The sequence below is a fragment of the Oncorhynchus mykiss genome, chromosome 2 (genome assembly GCF_057628025.1).
Source record: "Oncorhynchus mykiss isolate SJ-2025 chromosome 2, ASM5762802v1, whole genome shotgun sequence".
Lineage (NCBI taxonomy): Eukaryota > Metazoa > Chordata > Actinopteri > Salmoniformes > Salmonidae > Oncorhynchus > Oncorhynchus mykiss.
In genome coordinates, this window is record NC_143023.1 from 22,600,328 (window position 1) to 22,618,622 (window position 18,295).

The window sequence follows — 18,295 nt, forward strand, 5'->3', positions numbered from 1 at the left end:
CAACACATTACTGAGTACCACTCTCCCTATTTTCAAGCATAGTTGTGGCTGCTCTGTGTATGATTTTAATCGTTTGCAAAAACATGTTTTCACTTTGTCATTATTGTGTGTAGATTAAAAAAAATCTATTTTCAAATCATTCTGTATCACCATAAAATGTGGAATAAGTCAAGGGGTATGAATACTTTCTGAAGGCACTGAATCTACCACTATCTTTATATCCATAAACCTATCTAAAGTATCTGCTCTCTACTATGCTATTGCAGCAGCATTGGCGATGAGCTGAGCATTACAGTGCAGTAATAGTGCAGTATGAGGTCGATCAGATAACCATAGCAGTGTTGTTGGCTCCTACCTCTTGGCAGTAGGACAGGATCTGGTTGGGCTCTGTAAAGCAGCCCTGGCGGCCCTGAGGGTCAGGCTCCCATTGGCCAGTCTCAGGGTTCATGTGCAGCAGCTGACGCCCACAGAACATGGCAATCTGCGGCTCGGCCACCAGGGGCCCCGGTCCATTCACCTCAGCCACGGCCAAGGCCTAGAGAGAGGGAGGTGGAAAGAGAAAAGACAAGTTGAGAAATAGAAAGAGTAATAGATGGAAGTAGAGAGGAAGGAAGGCGGAAAGGTGGAGGAAAATAAATACTTTGTTATGGTTGTCCTGAGAGAGAGTGTGAGTGCAATGTTTACTGTTTATTTTCCACTTCACTTGCTTTGGCAATGTTAACACGTTTCCCATGCCAATAAAACAATTGAATTGAGAGAGAGAGAGAGAGAGAGAGAGAGAGAGAGAGAGAGAGAGAGAGAGAGAGAGAGAGAGAGAGAGAGAGAGAGAAGTCAATACAAACAAAGTGGTGGGCTAATATCGAGTTTGAGAATGAAGGACAGGACCTTAGATTAGTCTAAATGTACTTGCTGATATAGTCTCTCTGATCTATCTCCCAAACACAGACAATGGCTGAGCTGCAGTGAGAGAGAGTGTGTGTCTGTGTATACATCGTTGTATGCATTGTGTGTGTGCCATATTTGTATAGAGAGAGATGGACTTTCAAGCTAATGCATATACCATTTAGTCTCACACACTGTAGCTACAGTGATAGAGAATATTGGCAGAAACAAGGATCAGAAAACATTTATACCAGATCATGCGTTGAGTGACACCCAAAGCCGATGAAAAGTCAGACTTATCGACTGACAAACTACGCCCTGGTTTTGTTAGCAATGTTAAGAGTTGAGAATATAAAGATAGGGTGGATAAACAGGAAGTGTACAACTATATTCTGTAAAACCTGCTCCCATCTGCCCCTCTTTTATCTTCTTTCTACCACTCCCCTTTATTCTCTCCATCTCTCCCCTACTGTCTCTCTCCCTTAGCTCTTTCTCTTTTCCTTTCCCTATCTCCATCCTCTCCCCCTCTCTCCTTCCTACCCTCAGCAGCCTGCTAGGATGTTGTTATTGATCATGGGATCCGTTCCATCTGCCTGCAGCCTGGGGGTCGGGCCCAGGGGAGGCACCGTGGAGGAACAAACACCAGCCGGCCCCAGCCCTGCTGCTCCCAGTCAGGTGTTAATACTGGGGGTCGGGCCCAGGGGAGGCACCGTGGAGGAACAAACACCAGCCGGCCCCAGCCCTGCTGCTCCCAGTCAGGTGTTAATACTGGGGGTCGGGCCCAGGGGAGGCACCGTGGAGGAACAAACACCAGCCGGCCCCAGCCCTGCTGCTCCCAGTCAGGTGTTAATACTGGGGGTCGGGCCCAGGGGAGGCGCCGTGGAGGAACAAACACCAGCCGGCCCCAGCCCCGCTGCTCCCAGTCAGGTGTTAATACCGGGGGTCGGGCCCAGGGGAGGCACCGTGGAGGAACAAACACCAGCCGGCCCCAGCCCTGCTGCTCCCAGTCAGGTGTTAATACTGGGGGTCGGGCCCAGGGGAGGCACCGTGGAGGAACAAACACCAGCCGGCCCCAGCCCCGCTGCTCCCAGTCAGGTGTTAATACAAGCTCATTGACCACCGGGCCACTTCAAGTACATTAACACACAGGAGAGGGAGGGAGGAGGGGAGAGAGTAGGAGAGGAAGGGAGAGGAAAGGAGGAGAGTCGAGGGGGGGAGGGTACACACAATGATGTACACACTGCAGGAGATCATCTCTTCAGACGTAGAGACCAAACATGCTCGTTTTCTAACACAAGCTGAGTATTATGACGTCAATGCCTCACTAGGATTATTTTAGAAAGGGACATAGAGGGATGGAGTTATCAGGTGTTGTGTTCACACGTACAGTATACATAGCACAGAGCACATAGTCCTCTTTGGTGCAGAAAAAGTAGGGGAATATTTCAAAGACATGCTTGAACATCTACCTAACAAATAATTTTGCTCAGTCTTGCCATTCTTCTGGCTTAACAGCCAAGAGACACTTATAAAAACTAATATGACGGAAAGTTCAAACAATATCCCTATCCACACTGAAAGTGGCAACCCAGAACCCATTCAATCCGTCTTATGACTGGCCCGACTGCTTTAATCTCCATAGACAGACAGATGGACTGACAGGCAGGAAGAGCAACACTCAGCCTATTAGCATCAAGATGCCCAGGGGTAAGGGGGAGAGGAGAAGAGAGAGAGGAAAGCAGGGCGAGTGACATCTGATCAAAGGGAGGCTCTGCCTCAGCCGAAAGCTGCTAAAATGTTTGAAGTTCTAATTGAAATGTATAATATCGGAAATAAACATATACAAAACCCATTAATAAAGATACAATAAATATAATAGGACCGGAGGAGCCCCACTTTAGATATGAATGGAAACCATGATAATGAGTTCATTGGATTATAATGAAAGTTGTATGGACGTGGCCGAGCGAGGCCTTGAGGAAGTGGGTTTGGAGCTCCCGAATGGTGCAGACACCCAATTTATTTGGAGTTCAGTGATAAACTTAGCTCTGTACTTTGTTAATTAAAGTCTCTCTGAGTGACTGCTGGTACTGTACATGACTTTAGACTCAACTCCCCATATACAGTAAGTGGACATAGAAACTGTTTGCATATTATTAAGAGTGGTGCTTAGAGATGTTGATTTCTGCTGAACTGGCAGCTTTCTGGGAGCACGTTATTGATGTGTGTTAAGGAAAGTGTGTGTGTGTGAATTAAAGCGCTTGCTTAAGCTACACACAGCCCACAGCGACTAGCCACTGTGCCTGCTGAGGTAGTGGTTAAATAGATATGTCTCTTTGACTCAGGGAAGGTCAACGCCACAAAAAATAATTCTGGATATTTGAGAAGATGACCTGACAGCTCTGCTGTGCTCCAGCCCACACCCCCTGCTCTCTCCACTCCAACAGAAAATCGATGATGTACGCCTGCAACTGGATCGCCATGCTCCCTCCGATCAATAGGAGCCCATTTGGAGCCAGATGGCCTGACCTCCAGCGTGGAGAGGAGGCTCCGCAGCACCTCAGCCAATCCCAGCTCTCCCTGATTCCCCACCAGATTAGATGGGCCTGCCGTGATAACAAATACTAATCACAAACATTCTCTCTCTCTCTCTATAATCACTCTGCATTTCACCATCATGACAACCATCACACAAGGACTGACATCACACCCTCCCAGTCTCTCCTTCTCCTCCGTGGTGTGACTGCCACTCTAAAACGCAGTGTCTCAGTATGACGCTAATTGGGAAAAGTCACAGGTCTGATGGCATGAAAGTACCAATGCAGGCCATGATAGTCCAAGTTTAAATGTTCCAATCAGAGCTCCGTTGCATTCAGTTCACTAAATAAAAGCCCTGGCATATTTGCATTATAGTAATTTTGAAACTCATAATTCAAATTCTGAATTGACAACAATGCTAAAAAGGTACAGTATCTCTCAGTGTGTTTATTAATGCATGAAATTGTTCATAAATGCATGAAATCAGTCCATTTCAATAGAGAGACCCAGGAGAGACAAACTCTCCCACCCACACACAGACTCATTAAAGAAGCCTTGTATCTCTGTTGTCAGTGAATCAGACAGGCTGACTAACACTGTTGTTTACAGAAGGAACGGTACAGTTACATGTGTGTGAACAGGAACTAGCTGCCGTCACTCATTTACTTATGACAATTGTTTAGCACACCTGTTCTACAGTCACCCAGGGCCTGTTCAATCTGGTGGGTTGCAGACAGAAATGTACTGCATAGACCTGGCATGACAGTTTATTACACATAATATAATGTCACATCTATTCTATACAATGCACCTCTATCTGGAACATTTTGAACATCAAAATCCTAACTGTTTAGGTCCCTGGCAGGAGATGTGATTGGTTGGTCAGACAAGACAGCATGCATAAATGAGTTTTAGGAGGAAGTACCAAAAGCCTGAATGAAAAGGTGCTGGTGTGGTCTTGGCGTTTGTCTTGGCACACTAGGGGAATCTGGCAGCCAGTCACTAATCCTGTTTAAAGGGTAAATCAGTCAAGTGTAGCCCCCACCTAACCAAGGCAGTCAACTGAGAAGATGCTTTTGCTAAAGGGTAGCAGGAATAGACCGCTAGAGCAAACACATTTCCAGGTGTAATTCATTTTTCTATATATTCAGTATACTTTTAAAATGAGTCCTAATGGAATTGGAACTGATAATTAGTCTCACATAAAAAGTATGTTTTGTCAGTTTTTGACTCCTTTTAATTATCTCTCTAATAGTCTTCGTTCTCTGCTCAGTAGAAAAGCCAGCCTGGGTTCCTCGGTCTGCCAGGACGGGGGCTTTTCATTCTATTTCTTAGTCAATTAGGCTTAAGACCACTAAGGCCTCTCTGCTGTGACCACAGTGCTGTGAGCCTCTCAAACAGACACCCCTGGCCAGCCGGCTGGCTGACTGACTGGTCTGGTCAGCTGGCTGAGATGTCCTGATCCACACTGCTTCACGATAACACTTCCCAATCTGTTAACAATTACCCAGCTCCTCCATGGAGAGAGAGAGAGAGAGAGGCTGAGGCCGGAGAGGCTGCTGGAGAGGCTGAGACTGGAGAGAGACTGAGGCTGGAGAGAGAGAGAGGCTGAGGCTGGAGAGAGAGAGAGAGAGACTGAGGCTGGAGAGAGGCTGAGACTGGAGAGAGGCTGAGGCTGAGACTGGAGAGAGAGAGGCTGAGTCTGGAGAGAGAGAGAGGCTGAGGCTGAAGCTGAGGCTGAGACTGGAGAGATAGAGGCTGAGGCTGAGTCTGGAGAGAGAGAGAGGCTGAGGCTAAGCCTGAGTCTGGAGAGAGAGAGAGAGGCTGAGAACTGGAGAGAGAGAGAGAGAGAGGCTGAGACTGGAGAGAGAGAGAGGCTGAGGCTGGAGAGAGAGAGAGAGGCTGAGGCTGGAGAGAGAGAGAGAGAGGCTGAGGCTGGAGAGAGAGGCTGAGGCTGAGACTGAGTCTGGAGAGAGAGAGAGGCTGAGGCTGAGCCTGGAGAGATAGAGAGGCTGAGGCTGAGACTGAGTCTGTAGAGAGAGAGAGGCTGAGACTGGAGAGCGAGAGAGGCTGAGACTGGAGAGAGAGAGAGAGAGAGAGGCTGAGACTGGAGCGAGAGAGAGGCTGAGGCTGCTCTGTTCTGTACTTTCCCCCCTGGGCAAACCTTAATTGGACAGTAAAGGCCTGGATGTCTCCCAGAGATGTAGAGTACAGTGTGAGTTGAGGTGTGTGTGTGTGTGTGTGTGTGTGTTTGAGAGGGGTGTGTGTGGTGCCCCATCCCCCACCCCTCTCCCTACACCTCCTTCAAGGCCCTCCCTCTCTCGCTCCCCCCCTTCCCCCTCTCTCTCTCCCACAAATCACACCTTAGTGCTGAGGGAGCTAAACACAGTGGACAGGAGAGGAGAGCTCCCTGACTCTACCACTGCACAGAGGCAAAGAGCCAGAGCCCACCTCATCATTAATAATTGCCTGTTGACACAAGCCCAGAGACATCGATTGCCTTTTTGTCTTTTCCTGGTTCCTTACCTCTCTCTTGCTCCTCATTCTCCCCTGATATTTCCCTCTTTTTCTCCATCATCCACTAACTGGGGATGGATGGACTCTACTCCTTTCATGAATAGTACTCCCTCATCCCCATGTTCCCTATTCTCCAAGGAAGAAAACATCACAAGGAGGTATTGAGCACAAAGGGCAGAGGGAAGCACAGCGGTCTGGGAATATCCTAGCATAGCATGAAGAAAAAGAGAGACAGCCATCCTCATTTCTCAGATATACCTCTGATAGGAGGTAATTAAGCTGCAATGCAGATGCATGTGTATGACTGAGTACAGGGGAAAAATAAAGAGACCAAACGAAAACCATAATCTTGCCCATAAATATCTCTGTGTCAGCTGGGTTTAGCTCATGCCAGGCCAGGGCCTCCATCAAATTTACATATTCCTCTGGCATCGCCACGGCCCAGCCCCTTGTCTAATTAAATATGCAGCACCTGTTCCCCCCTGCCTGCCTTTTGTTGCAGGATGACTTCATCCTCTGATATGATGCAATCTCCAAGCCCTACATGGCAAGGCAAGGCAGCGGAGGGGGAGGAGCCACTCCATCGTCTGTCAATCCCTTTAATCCATCAGATGAATGTTAATAAATGTTAGCTGAGCTGCATGTCTGACACCGACTCATCTAGCTCATCACTTCCTGTGTGTGTGTGTGTGTGTGTGTGTGTGTGTGTGTGTGTGTGTGTGTAAATCAATGCAGCCAGATGAGACCAAAGCAATCCGGCGCATTCAAAGGAGTCAACGGCGGGAGAACGGGGGGGGGGGGTCCTAGCCTAATGACACTGATCTAAGGTCAGTTTCTTTCCTCTAGTGGATAAGGTTAGGACTTGGGGAGGGTCAGCTGATCTGTAGCTAAGGGCTGTGTGTTGAGAGGACCATGTTAAGTCTATGTTCACACTGGTGTAATGATGTTGATGGATGTTCAGGGGGGGTCGGGTGGTGAACCGGAGACATGGGACCTCTGAGGGGTTAATCCCTTGGCAGTAGGGATCTGGGTTATTTCCCCTGCTAATTTACATCCCTCCTCCCTGAGGGCTGGCTGGCCGGGTGACACCGCAAGGGTGAGGCGCGCGCACACACACACACACACACACACACACACACACACACACACACACATATAAGCACATACACTGGGATAAATACTGTGCACAAATGTACTCACACACACACACACACACGGATTAAAACACATTAATGCACATGAACGGATGCACAGAAATGCATGCACGCACGTACACACACGTTGAAACGCACACTTACAAACACACACACAGCCTGAAGCCTTGCTGTGCCTGTGGTTCTCTGCAGCACAGATGGTCAGAGAGTGGGTGGCTGCCGGGCCCTGCTGCCCCTCCCTCCCTTCCAACTTCCCTCTGTCCTCTCCCTCCTATCCCAATCTTCCTTCCCTCCCACCTTCCCTCTGCTCTCTGTAACCTCCCTCCCAATCTCCCCTCCACTCTCTGTCCTATCTTTCCCTCCTAGACTATCCCTCCATCCCACCCACATTCCATTTGATCTCGGTCATTTCGCTCCCTCCCTCTCAATCCCCCCTCCACTCTGTCCTATCCTTCCCTCCTAGACTATCCCTCCATCCCACCCACATTCCATTTGATCTCGGTCCTTTCTCTCCCTCCCTCTCAATCCTCCCTCCACTCTGTCCTATCCTTCCCTCCTAGACAACCCCTCCATCCCTCCCACATTCCCTTTGATACCTGTCCTCTACCTCCCTCCCTCCTATCCATCTTCCCTCCCTCCCAATCCCCCTCCATTCTCTGTACTATCCTTTCCTCCAAGACTATATCTCCATTCCTCACACATTCCCTTTGATCTCTGTCCTCTCCCTCCCTCCTTCTCAATCCCCCCTCCACTCTGTCCTATCCTTCCCTCCTAGTCTATCCCTCCTTCCATCCCACATTTCCCTTGATCTCTGTCCTCTCCCTCCCATCCCTCCCTCTCAATCCCCCCTCCACTCTGTACTATCCTTCCCTCCTAGACTATCCCTCCCATTTTCTCATTGATCTCTGTCCTCTGTCCCTCCCTCTAATCCCTCCTCCCTCCCAATCCCCCCTCCACTCTCTGTCCTATCCTTCCCTCCTAGACTATCCCTCCATCCCTCCCAAATTCCCTTTGATACCTGTCCCCTCTCTCCCTCTTTCTCAATCCCACCTCTATTCTCTGTAGTATCCTTCCTTCCTAGACTCTCTCCACCCCTCCCACATTCCCTTCGAGATCTCTCTCTCTCTCTCTCTCTCTCTCTCTCTCTCTCTCTCTCTCTCTCTCTCTCTCTCTCTCTCTCTCTCTCTCTCTCTCTCTCTCTCTCTCTCTCTCTCTCTCTCTCTCTCTCTCTCTCTCTCTCTCTCTCTCTCTCTCTCTCTCTCTCTCTCTCTCTCTCTCTCTCTCTCTCTCTCTCTCTCTCTCTCTCTCTCTCTCTCTCTCTCTCTCTCTCTCTCTCTCTCTCCCTCCCCTTCTCCTCCTCCTCCCTCCCTCTATTCTCTGTAGTACCTCCCCTCCCCTTACCACCACACCTTCCCTCCCCAAACCACACCTTCCCAACCCACACTCCCTTCGCTCCCCACACCACACCTCCCTCCCTCCCCTTACCACGCCTTCCCTCCCCGTCCCTCACCACCGCACCTTCCCTCCCCAAACCACTCCCTTCGCTGCCCACACCATACCATCCTTCCCTCCCCTTCCCACACCTTCCCATCCCTCACCACACCTTCCCTCCCTTCCTCCCTCACCACACCTTCCCTCAACACCACACCTTCCCTCCCTCCCTTCACCACCACACCTTCCCAACCCACACTCCCTTCGCTCTCCACACCACACCTTCCTACCCCACCCCTCACCGCCTCCACACAAAGCCCCACACTCTGCTGTTGTTCCGTCCCTATTGCTGAGCTCAGACTAATTTAATTGGCTTTTCCAGGGTCTCTTCCTCATCTGCCAGGCAGGCTGGGCCCATGATAATGAGAGAGGAGCGTCAGGCACACAGGGATGCAGAGAGTCTGGTCTGGTGGAGCATGGAGACAGTTAAGGTGTGTGTCACAAATGGGGGCCATGATCACAAATAATGCACTATATTTATAAAATAAATATATATAAAATACATTTGACTATATAGGGAATAGCGTGCCATCAACATCAACCCCCATCATCGCTCCATACTAATTAAAACCCCACTGCTAAATTGTTGTGGTTTCCAGTTTGTGTTAGGTACCTAACACACCAGCTTAGTGGCGGATTGGTAGGCCCTTAATCTGCTGTTCTTAACCCCCAATGTACGCTACCTTTGCTGAATGGCCAATTTGACATGCACAAAAGAGATCCAATTTGACATGCACAAAAGAGATCCAATTTGATATGCACAAAAGAGATCCAATTTGATATGCACAAAAGAGATCCAATTTGATATGCACAAAAGAGATCCAATTTGATATGCACAAAAGAGATCCAATTTGACATGCACAATAGCGGACAAAAGTAGACATCATGCCAGGGATATGGTTAAGAGGCCACAGTTCAATAAAAGCTGTCAGGTTCCAGGCTAAGACGACAAAAGATTATTGCACTGCAAGAACGCACTTCAGATGCATTCAATCAATAGAACAATGTTTACTATGATCTTTGTGGGCTATACCTAGCCTTGTCTCAGGGTAGTACGTTCCTGGTCTGTTGATATCCTCCGGTGGTGTGGGGGCTGTGCTTTGACAAAGTGGGTGGGGTTATATCCTGCCTGGTTTGCCCTATCCGTGGGTATTGTCGGACTGGACCAGTGTCCCCCGACCCCCCCGGTCTCAGTCTCCAGTCCTGTCTTATCTGGTGTCCTGTGTAGAGGTCTTCACGGATCTACCTGTGCCTGAATACACAAGACACGATCCAGGAGCGTGTGGATCCCGAATTCTAAATGTAAAAGATCTGGGTTGGATCTGATATGATTGTCTCATGTATCATCATTTTAACTGACTTGTCCGGAAAGGAACGTACAGATCCGAACGTGACTGCTGCAGTAGTGAGATAAATTTGATCATTTATGCTGCTACTCTTGCTTTTCAAGAGAGTGGAGCATGTAGCTTGTTGTTGTTGGCCAATCATAAGTCATCAAAGCTGCAATAAGCTACAGTCATAGAGCCTCAGTTTGTGGCAAAAGGTAGGGGATATTTAATCAATGGAAGATGGAATTACATTTACTAAATTAAAGTTCAAGGAGAAGGATAGGCTACAACCAACAGGTAGGCTGCTACCAAAAAACCAACAGGTAGGCTGCTACTTAATATTCTGAAAGGAGATGTTTGTAACTGTAGGATGAGAAAATGCATGCAGACTCAATTAGCCTAGCTAGCTAATGTTAGCTTAATGAGCTTCTCCCAGTTTGATGCATTCAAGACAGATCCTACGTAATCATATTTATGATAAATAACATAGCTATGGCAACTTTAAGTCTACTATAGCGCGAGTCGGCTTGGTTGGTAGCCGTCTCTCCCTCCCTCTTCCCCGTCTCACTCACTCCCATTGCAGCCCCTCCCCCGCCTGCTAGAGCGGCATCTCTCTCTCCCTCTCTCGCTTTATCAGCTCCGGTTAATAAAATAGCTTTGAAAAAATACTTTTCTGCTGCTTCCCTCATTCAGATTAGGTCCGGTTGGGAAAGCCTAAGGTCTATTTCGGTGGATATGGTGGTATATGGTGGAAAATAAGTATTTGGTCACCTACAAACAAGCAAGATTTCTGGCTCTCACAGACCTGTAACTTCTTCTTTAAGAGGCTCCTCTGTTCTCCACTCATTACCTGTATTAATGGCACCTGTTTGAACTTGTTACCAGTATAAAAGACACCTGTCCAGAACCTCAAACAGTCACACTCCAAACTCCACTATGGCCAAGACCAAAGAGCTGTCAAAGGACACCAGAAACAAAATTGTAGACCTGCACCAGGCTGGGAAGACAATCTGCAATAGGTAAGCAGCTTGGTTTGAAGAAATCAACTGTAGGAGCAATTATTAGGAAATGGAAGACATACAAGACCACTGATAATCTCCCTCGTCCTGGGACTCCACACAAGATCTCACCCCGTGGGGTCAAAATGATCACAAGAACGGTGAGCAAAAATCCCAGAACCACACGGGGGGACCAAGTGAATGACCTGCAGAGAGCTGGGACCAAAGTAACAAAGCCTACCATCAGTAACACACTACGCCGCCAGGGACTCAAATCCTGCAGTGCCAGACGTGTCCCCCTGCTTAAGACAGTACATGTCCAGGCCCGTCTGAAGTTTGCTAGAGAGCATTTGGATGATCCAGAAGAAGATTGGGAGAATGTCATATGGTCAGATGAAACCAAAATATAACTTTTTGGTAAAAACTCAACTCGTCGTGATTGGAGGACAAAGAATGCTGAGTTGCATCCAAAGAACACCATTCCTACTGTGAAGCATGGGGGTGGAAACATCATGGTTTGGGGCATTGAAGATGAAACGTGGCTGGGTCTTTCAGCATGATGATGATCTCAAACACACCGCCCGGGCAACGAAGGAGTGGCTTCGTAAGAAGCATTTCAAGGTCCTGGAGTGGCCTAGCCAGTCTCCAGATCTCAACCCCATAGAAAATCTTTGGAGGGAGTTGAAAGTCCGTGTTGCCCAGCAACAGCCCCAAAACATCACTGCTCTAGAGGAGATCTGCATGGAGGAATGGGCCAAAATACCAGCAACAGTGTGTGAAAACCTTGTGAAGACCTTGTGAAGACAGAAAACATTTGACCTCTGTCATTGCCAACAAAGGGTATATAACAAAGTATTGAGATAAACTTTTGTTATTGACCAAATACTTATTTTCCACCATAATTTGCAAATAAATTCATTAAAAATCCAAAAAAAAATGTGATTTTCTGGATTTTTTTTCTTCTCATTTTGTCTGTCATAGTTGCAGTGTACCTATGATGAAAATTACAGGCCTCTCTAATCTTTTTAAGTACGTGAACTTGCACAATTGGTGGCTGACTAAATACTTTTTTTGCCCCACTGTATGTGGGAACTCCTTCAAGACTGTTGGAAAAGCATTCCAGGTGAAGCTGGTTGAGAGAATGCCAAGAGCAAAGCTATCAAGGCAAAGGGTGGCTATTTGAAGAATCTCAAATATAAAATATATTTTGACTTGTTAAAAAAATAATTGGTTACTACATGATTCCATATGTGTTATTTCATAGTTTTGATGTCTTCACTATTAATCTACAATGAAGAAAATAGTACAAATAAAGAAAAACCCTTGAATGAGTAGGTGTTCTATAACTCTTGACTGGTAGTGTGTATAAAACAAAACAAATCTGACTCGGCATCTCTCCCTTTAATGGAGGATTGCTGTTTTTCCTTCAACCCAGAAATTAGTGGACACCTTACACAATCAAATCAAACATGGCTTTAGGTCATCTTATTTATGTTATGCTGTGACATCATTGTCTCCCAGCGACCCGGACTTCATCCAACCAGATTACAGCGGTGGCCCATCCAGCTGGGCCCACTGGGAGCAGATGGTCTATAATCACCCCGGCACCCCCCAGGTCACGTAGGGCCACAGCACCGGCCAGAAACCAGCCAAAGGCCACAGAGCAACATTTAATTTGATTTCAGATGTGAGTTAAAATAAGCTATCAGCTTACACAAACATCAGAGAGTCCAGAGATGGAGAGAGTGGTCAGCAGGTATATAAACCAGTTCATGACAGTGATCATCATATTTTGGCAATTTTTATGGTGGCTATACCTCTTAGAAGTAAACCTACAGTGTGTATGCACCGGTCTCTACATATACAAAATCATAGATACTTAGGAGAGAAAACCTTACTAGCCTACAGCTCCATTCTCTAAGCGCCTGCTTTTCATCCTGACCTATCAGGCTGTGACTTGGAGAATATAAGCAGCACGGTAAGTCGTGACTTACAGTAGAGGCATCTCTCCTCTGCAAAGGTCCCAAACTTCTCCTGAAGTCATGAGGCTGTGGTTGGCTGACAGAGTCCTGTCTCCCACAGACCAGGCCAGGTCCAGGAGCATATCACCCAACAGACTTGTAGGCATCTTTTCCACAAAACTCCCACATTCACACAGATGGGTTCACAGCCGTGACTCAAACACACACACACAGTATTTGTATCAATGCTATAGTGTAGGAGCACATTTTAATCATTCCACTCAATGTATCCATCTTCTGTCCACATTCTGTTTCTCCACTCCTTTTCAGTGGTTTGTTTATGCATTCATACACTAAGGGTTTTATCTAGCTGTTTTCTTCCATTAGAGGCAAGGCTTTAGTCATTTGAAATATGGACTTAACCACTTTTGTTGTTATCCATTTGTTTACCTAATACTTTCTCTCCATTTACTAAACAATAGAACAGAGACTGAAGACACATCAAGAGTCATCCTAACAGTCAATGAAAACCTTACAATTCAATCAACACAATAACTCCCATTGACACTAAAATGATTCATCTGCTCTGGAATGATTCCTATTGAGAGGCACTCATTCCCAGACTTGTTATATTGACGGTTCTATTGTAGTCAGGATTTCTCTTTAGAGAATGTAGTGATTGGTTGAAGAGAGGCCACCCCACCTCCTTTCTCTCTCCCCCTCTCTGACTCCCACGTCTTGACAGATGCGTTCTGAGTCATGCACCTTCGTCACACTAGAAGTGGGAACCTACATGCGTACAGTAAGTGTTCTGATCTTCAAACATAAGGAGGTCTGCCCAGAATGTCCTCCTGTGCCAACGTCTCCACTGACACTACGGAGGACCATGGACTTTGAAAACTGAACTTGTCTAACTTTGCATTAGTAGGCTGTAAAATGTTCCTGTGCTTCAAAAGGAGACTTCCTGACATGCAAGTCCAGCAGTCAGTCAATACTCATCAGAAGCTCAACATCATGTCCACTGAAATGCACATAGATAGATAGATAACCTGGTCCATCGATACAAACCATGAAATACAATTTCCATGTAACATACTGGTCGTCCATGACAGTGAACATCACACTGGTAATGTCATCATGTTAATGCCACGTGTTGTGTAACTCTTCCAGATGTGACGAAGGCCTCCCAGCTAAAGTATTACAGATGTAGGAGCTTAACTCTTTTGTTGCTGAGAATTGTATAACATACTATACATAATAACACTGGTCAAATTAAGATCCGACATCTGAACAATCAGGGGTTTAAGGAATCAAAGGCTTAGCTCTAGTTGGAGCTCCACTACAGATCTCTCTGACTGCAACACCCAACTGTCAACTCATCTGCCACCCAATCAGAGATTGAGCACTAGAGACTTCACTCAGCACCTGGCTGATTGCCTCAGATAAAGACGATGGAAAGCAGCCCCAACATGTCTCAAAAGACCATATTATCCTTTGTAAAAGCTCATCTAAAAAGCTGGTGTGCAACAGAGATGATCTGTTTACTCAATATGTCAATGGTTTAAATTGCTAGATTCAATTATTAAACCATTGTTATATGATGCCATGTAAGATGCTTCCAGCTGTCCAGAGACGTCAACTCAAAGTCTATTCCACGTTGGTTCAACTTCATTTCATTGAAATTACGTGTAAACATTGTGGATTAACCAGTGTGTGCTCAGTGGCTTATCTGTCATTTTATTGCATGTGTGTTTTATGCCATGGCCAAGGTGACAAAATAACATCCCGACAGGGATGAATAATGCATAGGCCTAATACAAACAAATCTAATGTTCTGTCCCTATTCAAATGAAACATCAAAAATATAAATCCATAGATCGTCACATAGTGAACCAATACAGTGTGGGCTTCAGCTAAACAGGAGAACCAGGCCTCTAGCTGGAAAGGACAGCAGTCAGGAAAGGACAGCCAGAACAAGACAGGACAGCAGCTGCATCTCCTTTCCTCCTCGATTTGAGCGTGGTGAATCAGCCGCCCGACGTTTAACTGGCTGACAGATAGTCGTGCTTAGAACTGGGTATGTTACCAGTGTGAAATTGTTAATCCCCCTTTGGAGCGGCACTTTTCATCCCAGGTTATTGGAGATTAGGGAATATGCGCGAGATTGGATATGTTTGTTTTTTTTGGGGGGGGGGGGGGGGGGGGGACGAAACTAAGCTTTTCTTTAAATTTCTTTTGGTCTTTCTTTAAAATAAAAGGTGCATGAGTGGCAGAGCCATTGTAGACTACTGTACAGGGGCCAAATTAAAACAATGGCATAATAGATTTAGAACATCCAGATAAACATCTGATCCACTCATTCATGTGTGTTTCCTGTCAGGAAGCATCTCTGATCTATCAGCTTTCCTTTCCTGCTCTAGGCCTTGGTCCCTGCATCTCTCCATCTATACTGACATCTCTATTGATGTCTTTCCCTCCTCTCCCAGGAGATGTCTTCTGTTCTGCTCTGTCTCTCTTAAAATGGATGTGTGTCATTTTCTCCCCTTCACTACTCCACTACCCACATACTTTCTCAGTAAATGGCTTTCTGAGTAGTTCTCTACATCTTACTCTGTATGCAGGAGGTTTTCCTCAGCAGGGCTACTTGGCGCGGGGGGTCCCGTGGGCCTGTGGTACGTGTGCATATTTAATAGAGGTGGCTTTGGAATATTCCTCCGCTTGATCTCTCAGCCCTGCCACAAACACAGACTGACTCCAACACCACAGGTAGTTAAGATTGGAGGAGTGTATCAGAGAGGGAGGGTGAGAGAGGGAGGGAGAAAGAGAGATGGGGGAGAAAGAGAGAGGAGGGAGAAAGCGTAGTAACATGAGCAGTGCATGCACCCAAATTATTTGATCCTATATGAGATTCAGCTGAAGACTACAACTACACATTTTTACCTGTGGGACTCATCCCGCTCTCCTTCTCTCTCTCTCCCTCTCCCCGTCTTTATCTCCCCCCTCTTCCTCACACAAATTCGTGCACCCACAGTTCTCCAGGGTGCTTGTATGGCAGATGCATGATATTGAAATAAGACTTTGAAATGAGATATTTCAGACAGTATTTGTGTATTTGTGTGTGTGTGTGTGGGGGGGGTGGGGGGGGGGGGGGGGGGTTAAAATGAGAGATTATTCGACCATTGTGGCTGACAACACAAGATACAAAGCTGAGATCACTCCACAAAGAGACACACACGCACATTCGCACACTCTCAGACACACACAAGGCCAATGCACACACAGTGAAGCCCACGGGAATTACACTCTGAGAAGCCCACACACCTCACAGGTGGGTGGGTGGGGGGGGGGTGACCCGAGGTCTGGCCCCAACATCTAGTGAGTGAGTGAACATGACGTCCCCCTCTCCCAATGTCTCTCCTGTCCCTGCCACCCCAGCATGTTTGGCACTTTGTTCATCATAGTAAAGGAGCTGCTAATGTGCTTTTAATGGACAGGAGGCAGAGCAACTGGGGCTGCCTGAGAGAGAGCTGTGGAGAGAGCTGTGGAGAGGCTGGGGTCTCTGCTGTGCTCCACTGAGGTGACTAGGGGACTAATTTATAACCCTTGTTTAAATTTCACACCAAATATTGAGATATATAAACTTGGTGCACGCCATACATACGCATGTTTTCTGTTATAAATCAGACCGTTCGTAAAACTGTGTGCACATGAACGAGCATTAAAACACCTGGAAAGCGCCTCCATTCACTTTTCATGGTGACAATAACACCCTTTATTTGCTGTATAATTTGGAACTATTGCCATTAGGCCACGGCATAGAAAATACTAATTGTTGTTCAATATTTAGTTTATCAATAGATTATTGGGTTTCTTTACCCTGCCTTGGTATAGACGCTGAGATTAAATATGCAACGATATCGCGCTCCTATTGCACAGCAATACTGTAGCCTACCTTACTGTCAACGATTTTACATAAGCTACTGGTCTATTTATGGTGTTGGCAGAATTTATGTATCTGGAAAAGGATTGTGTCAGTTTCTGAATGAGAAAACAATGGCAAAATGTCATGGACCTGTCAGCAGAACATTTGGGATTTTTTTTTAAATACAGTACCAAAAGTTTGGACACGTACTCGTCCCACAGTATTTCTTCATTTTTATTATTTTCTACAATGTAGAATAACAGTGAAGACATCAAAACTATGAAATAACACATATGGAATCATGTAGTAACCAAAAAAGTGCTAAACAAATGAAAATATATTTTATATTTGAGATTCTTCAAAGTAGCCACCCTTTGCCTTGATGACAGCTTTGCACACTCTTGGCATTCTCTCAACCAGCTTCATGAGGTAGTCACCTGGAATGCATTTCAATTAACAGGTGTGCCTTGTTTAAAAGTTAATTTGGGGAATTTATTTCCTTCTTAATGTGTTTGAACCAATCAGTTGTGTTGTGACAAGGTAGGGGTGGTATACAGAAGGTAGCCCTATTTGGTAATACACCAAGTCCATATTATGGAAATAACAGCTCAAATAAGCATAGAGAAAATACTTTAAAACATGAAGGTCAGTCAATCTAGAAAATGTCAAGAACTTTGAAAGTTTCTTAAAGTGCAGTCGCAAAAAGCATCAAGCGCTATGATAAAACTGGCTCATATGAGGACCGCCACAGGAAAGGATAACCCAGTGTTACCTCTGCTGCAGAGGATAAGTTCATTAGAGTTACCAGCCTCAGAAATAAACAATTAACTGCACCTCAGATTGCTGCCCAAATAAATACTTCAGAGTTCAAGTAACAGACAACTCAACATCAGCTGTTCAGAGTAGACTGTGTGAATCAGGCCTTCATGGTTGAATTGCTGCATTGAAACCACAACTAAAGGACACCAATAATAATAAGATACTTGCTTGGGCCAAGAAACACAAGCAATGGACATTAGACCGGTGGAAATCTGTCCTTTGGTCTGATGAGTCCAAATGGGAGATTTTTGGTTCCAACCGCCGTGTTTCTGTGAGACGCAGAGTATATGAACAGATGACCTATGCATGTGTGGTTCCCACCATGAAGCATGGAGGAGGTGGTGTGATGGTGCTTTGCTGGTGACATGGTCTGTGATTTATTTAGAATTCAAGGCACACTTAAACCTCTTCAGTCTACCCCCTCCTTTTTCGAACATTCTGTTTTAAAAATCGCGCAACATTTCAGCGTCCTGCTACTCATGCCAGGAATATAGTATATGCATATGATTAGTATGTGTGGATAGAAAACACTCTGAAGTTTCTAAAACTGGTTAAATAATGTCTGTGACTATAACAGAACGTGAACAGCAAGCGAAATCCCCAGAAAAACCTGGTCACAAAAACCACAGAAAAGTATTAATCCGCCAGTCTCTGAGTTGTTTATGGCAAGCAAAAATATATAGCA

At 46.1% G+C, this 18,295-nt stretch overlaps 1 protein-coding gene across 2 annotated transcripts in view; it reads right to left on the reverse strand.

The window, feature by feature from the left end:
* Nucleotides 1–18,295, reverse strand: part of LOC110538151 (amyloid beta precursor like protein 1) — a 63,439-nt gene that overhangs the window by 24,546 nt on the left and 20,598 nt on the right. For both annotated transcript variants that reach the window (XM_036942697.2, XM_036942704.2), the window contains exon 2: nucleotides 356–535. In XM_036942697.2, coding sequence (XP_036798592.2) covers nucleotides 356–535 — 180 coding nt within the window. The remainder of the gene's footprint in view (nucleotides 1–355; nucleotides 536–18,295) is intronic.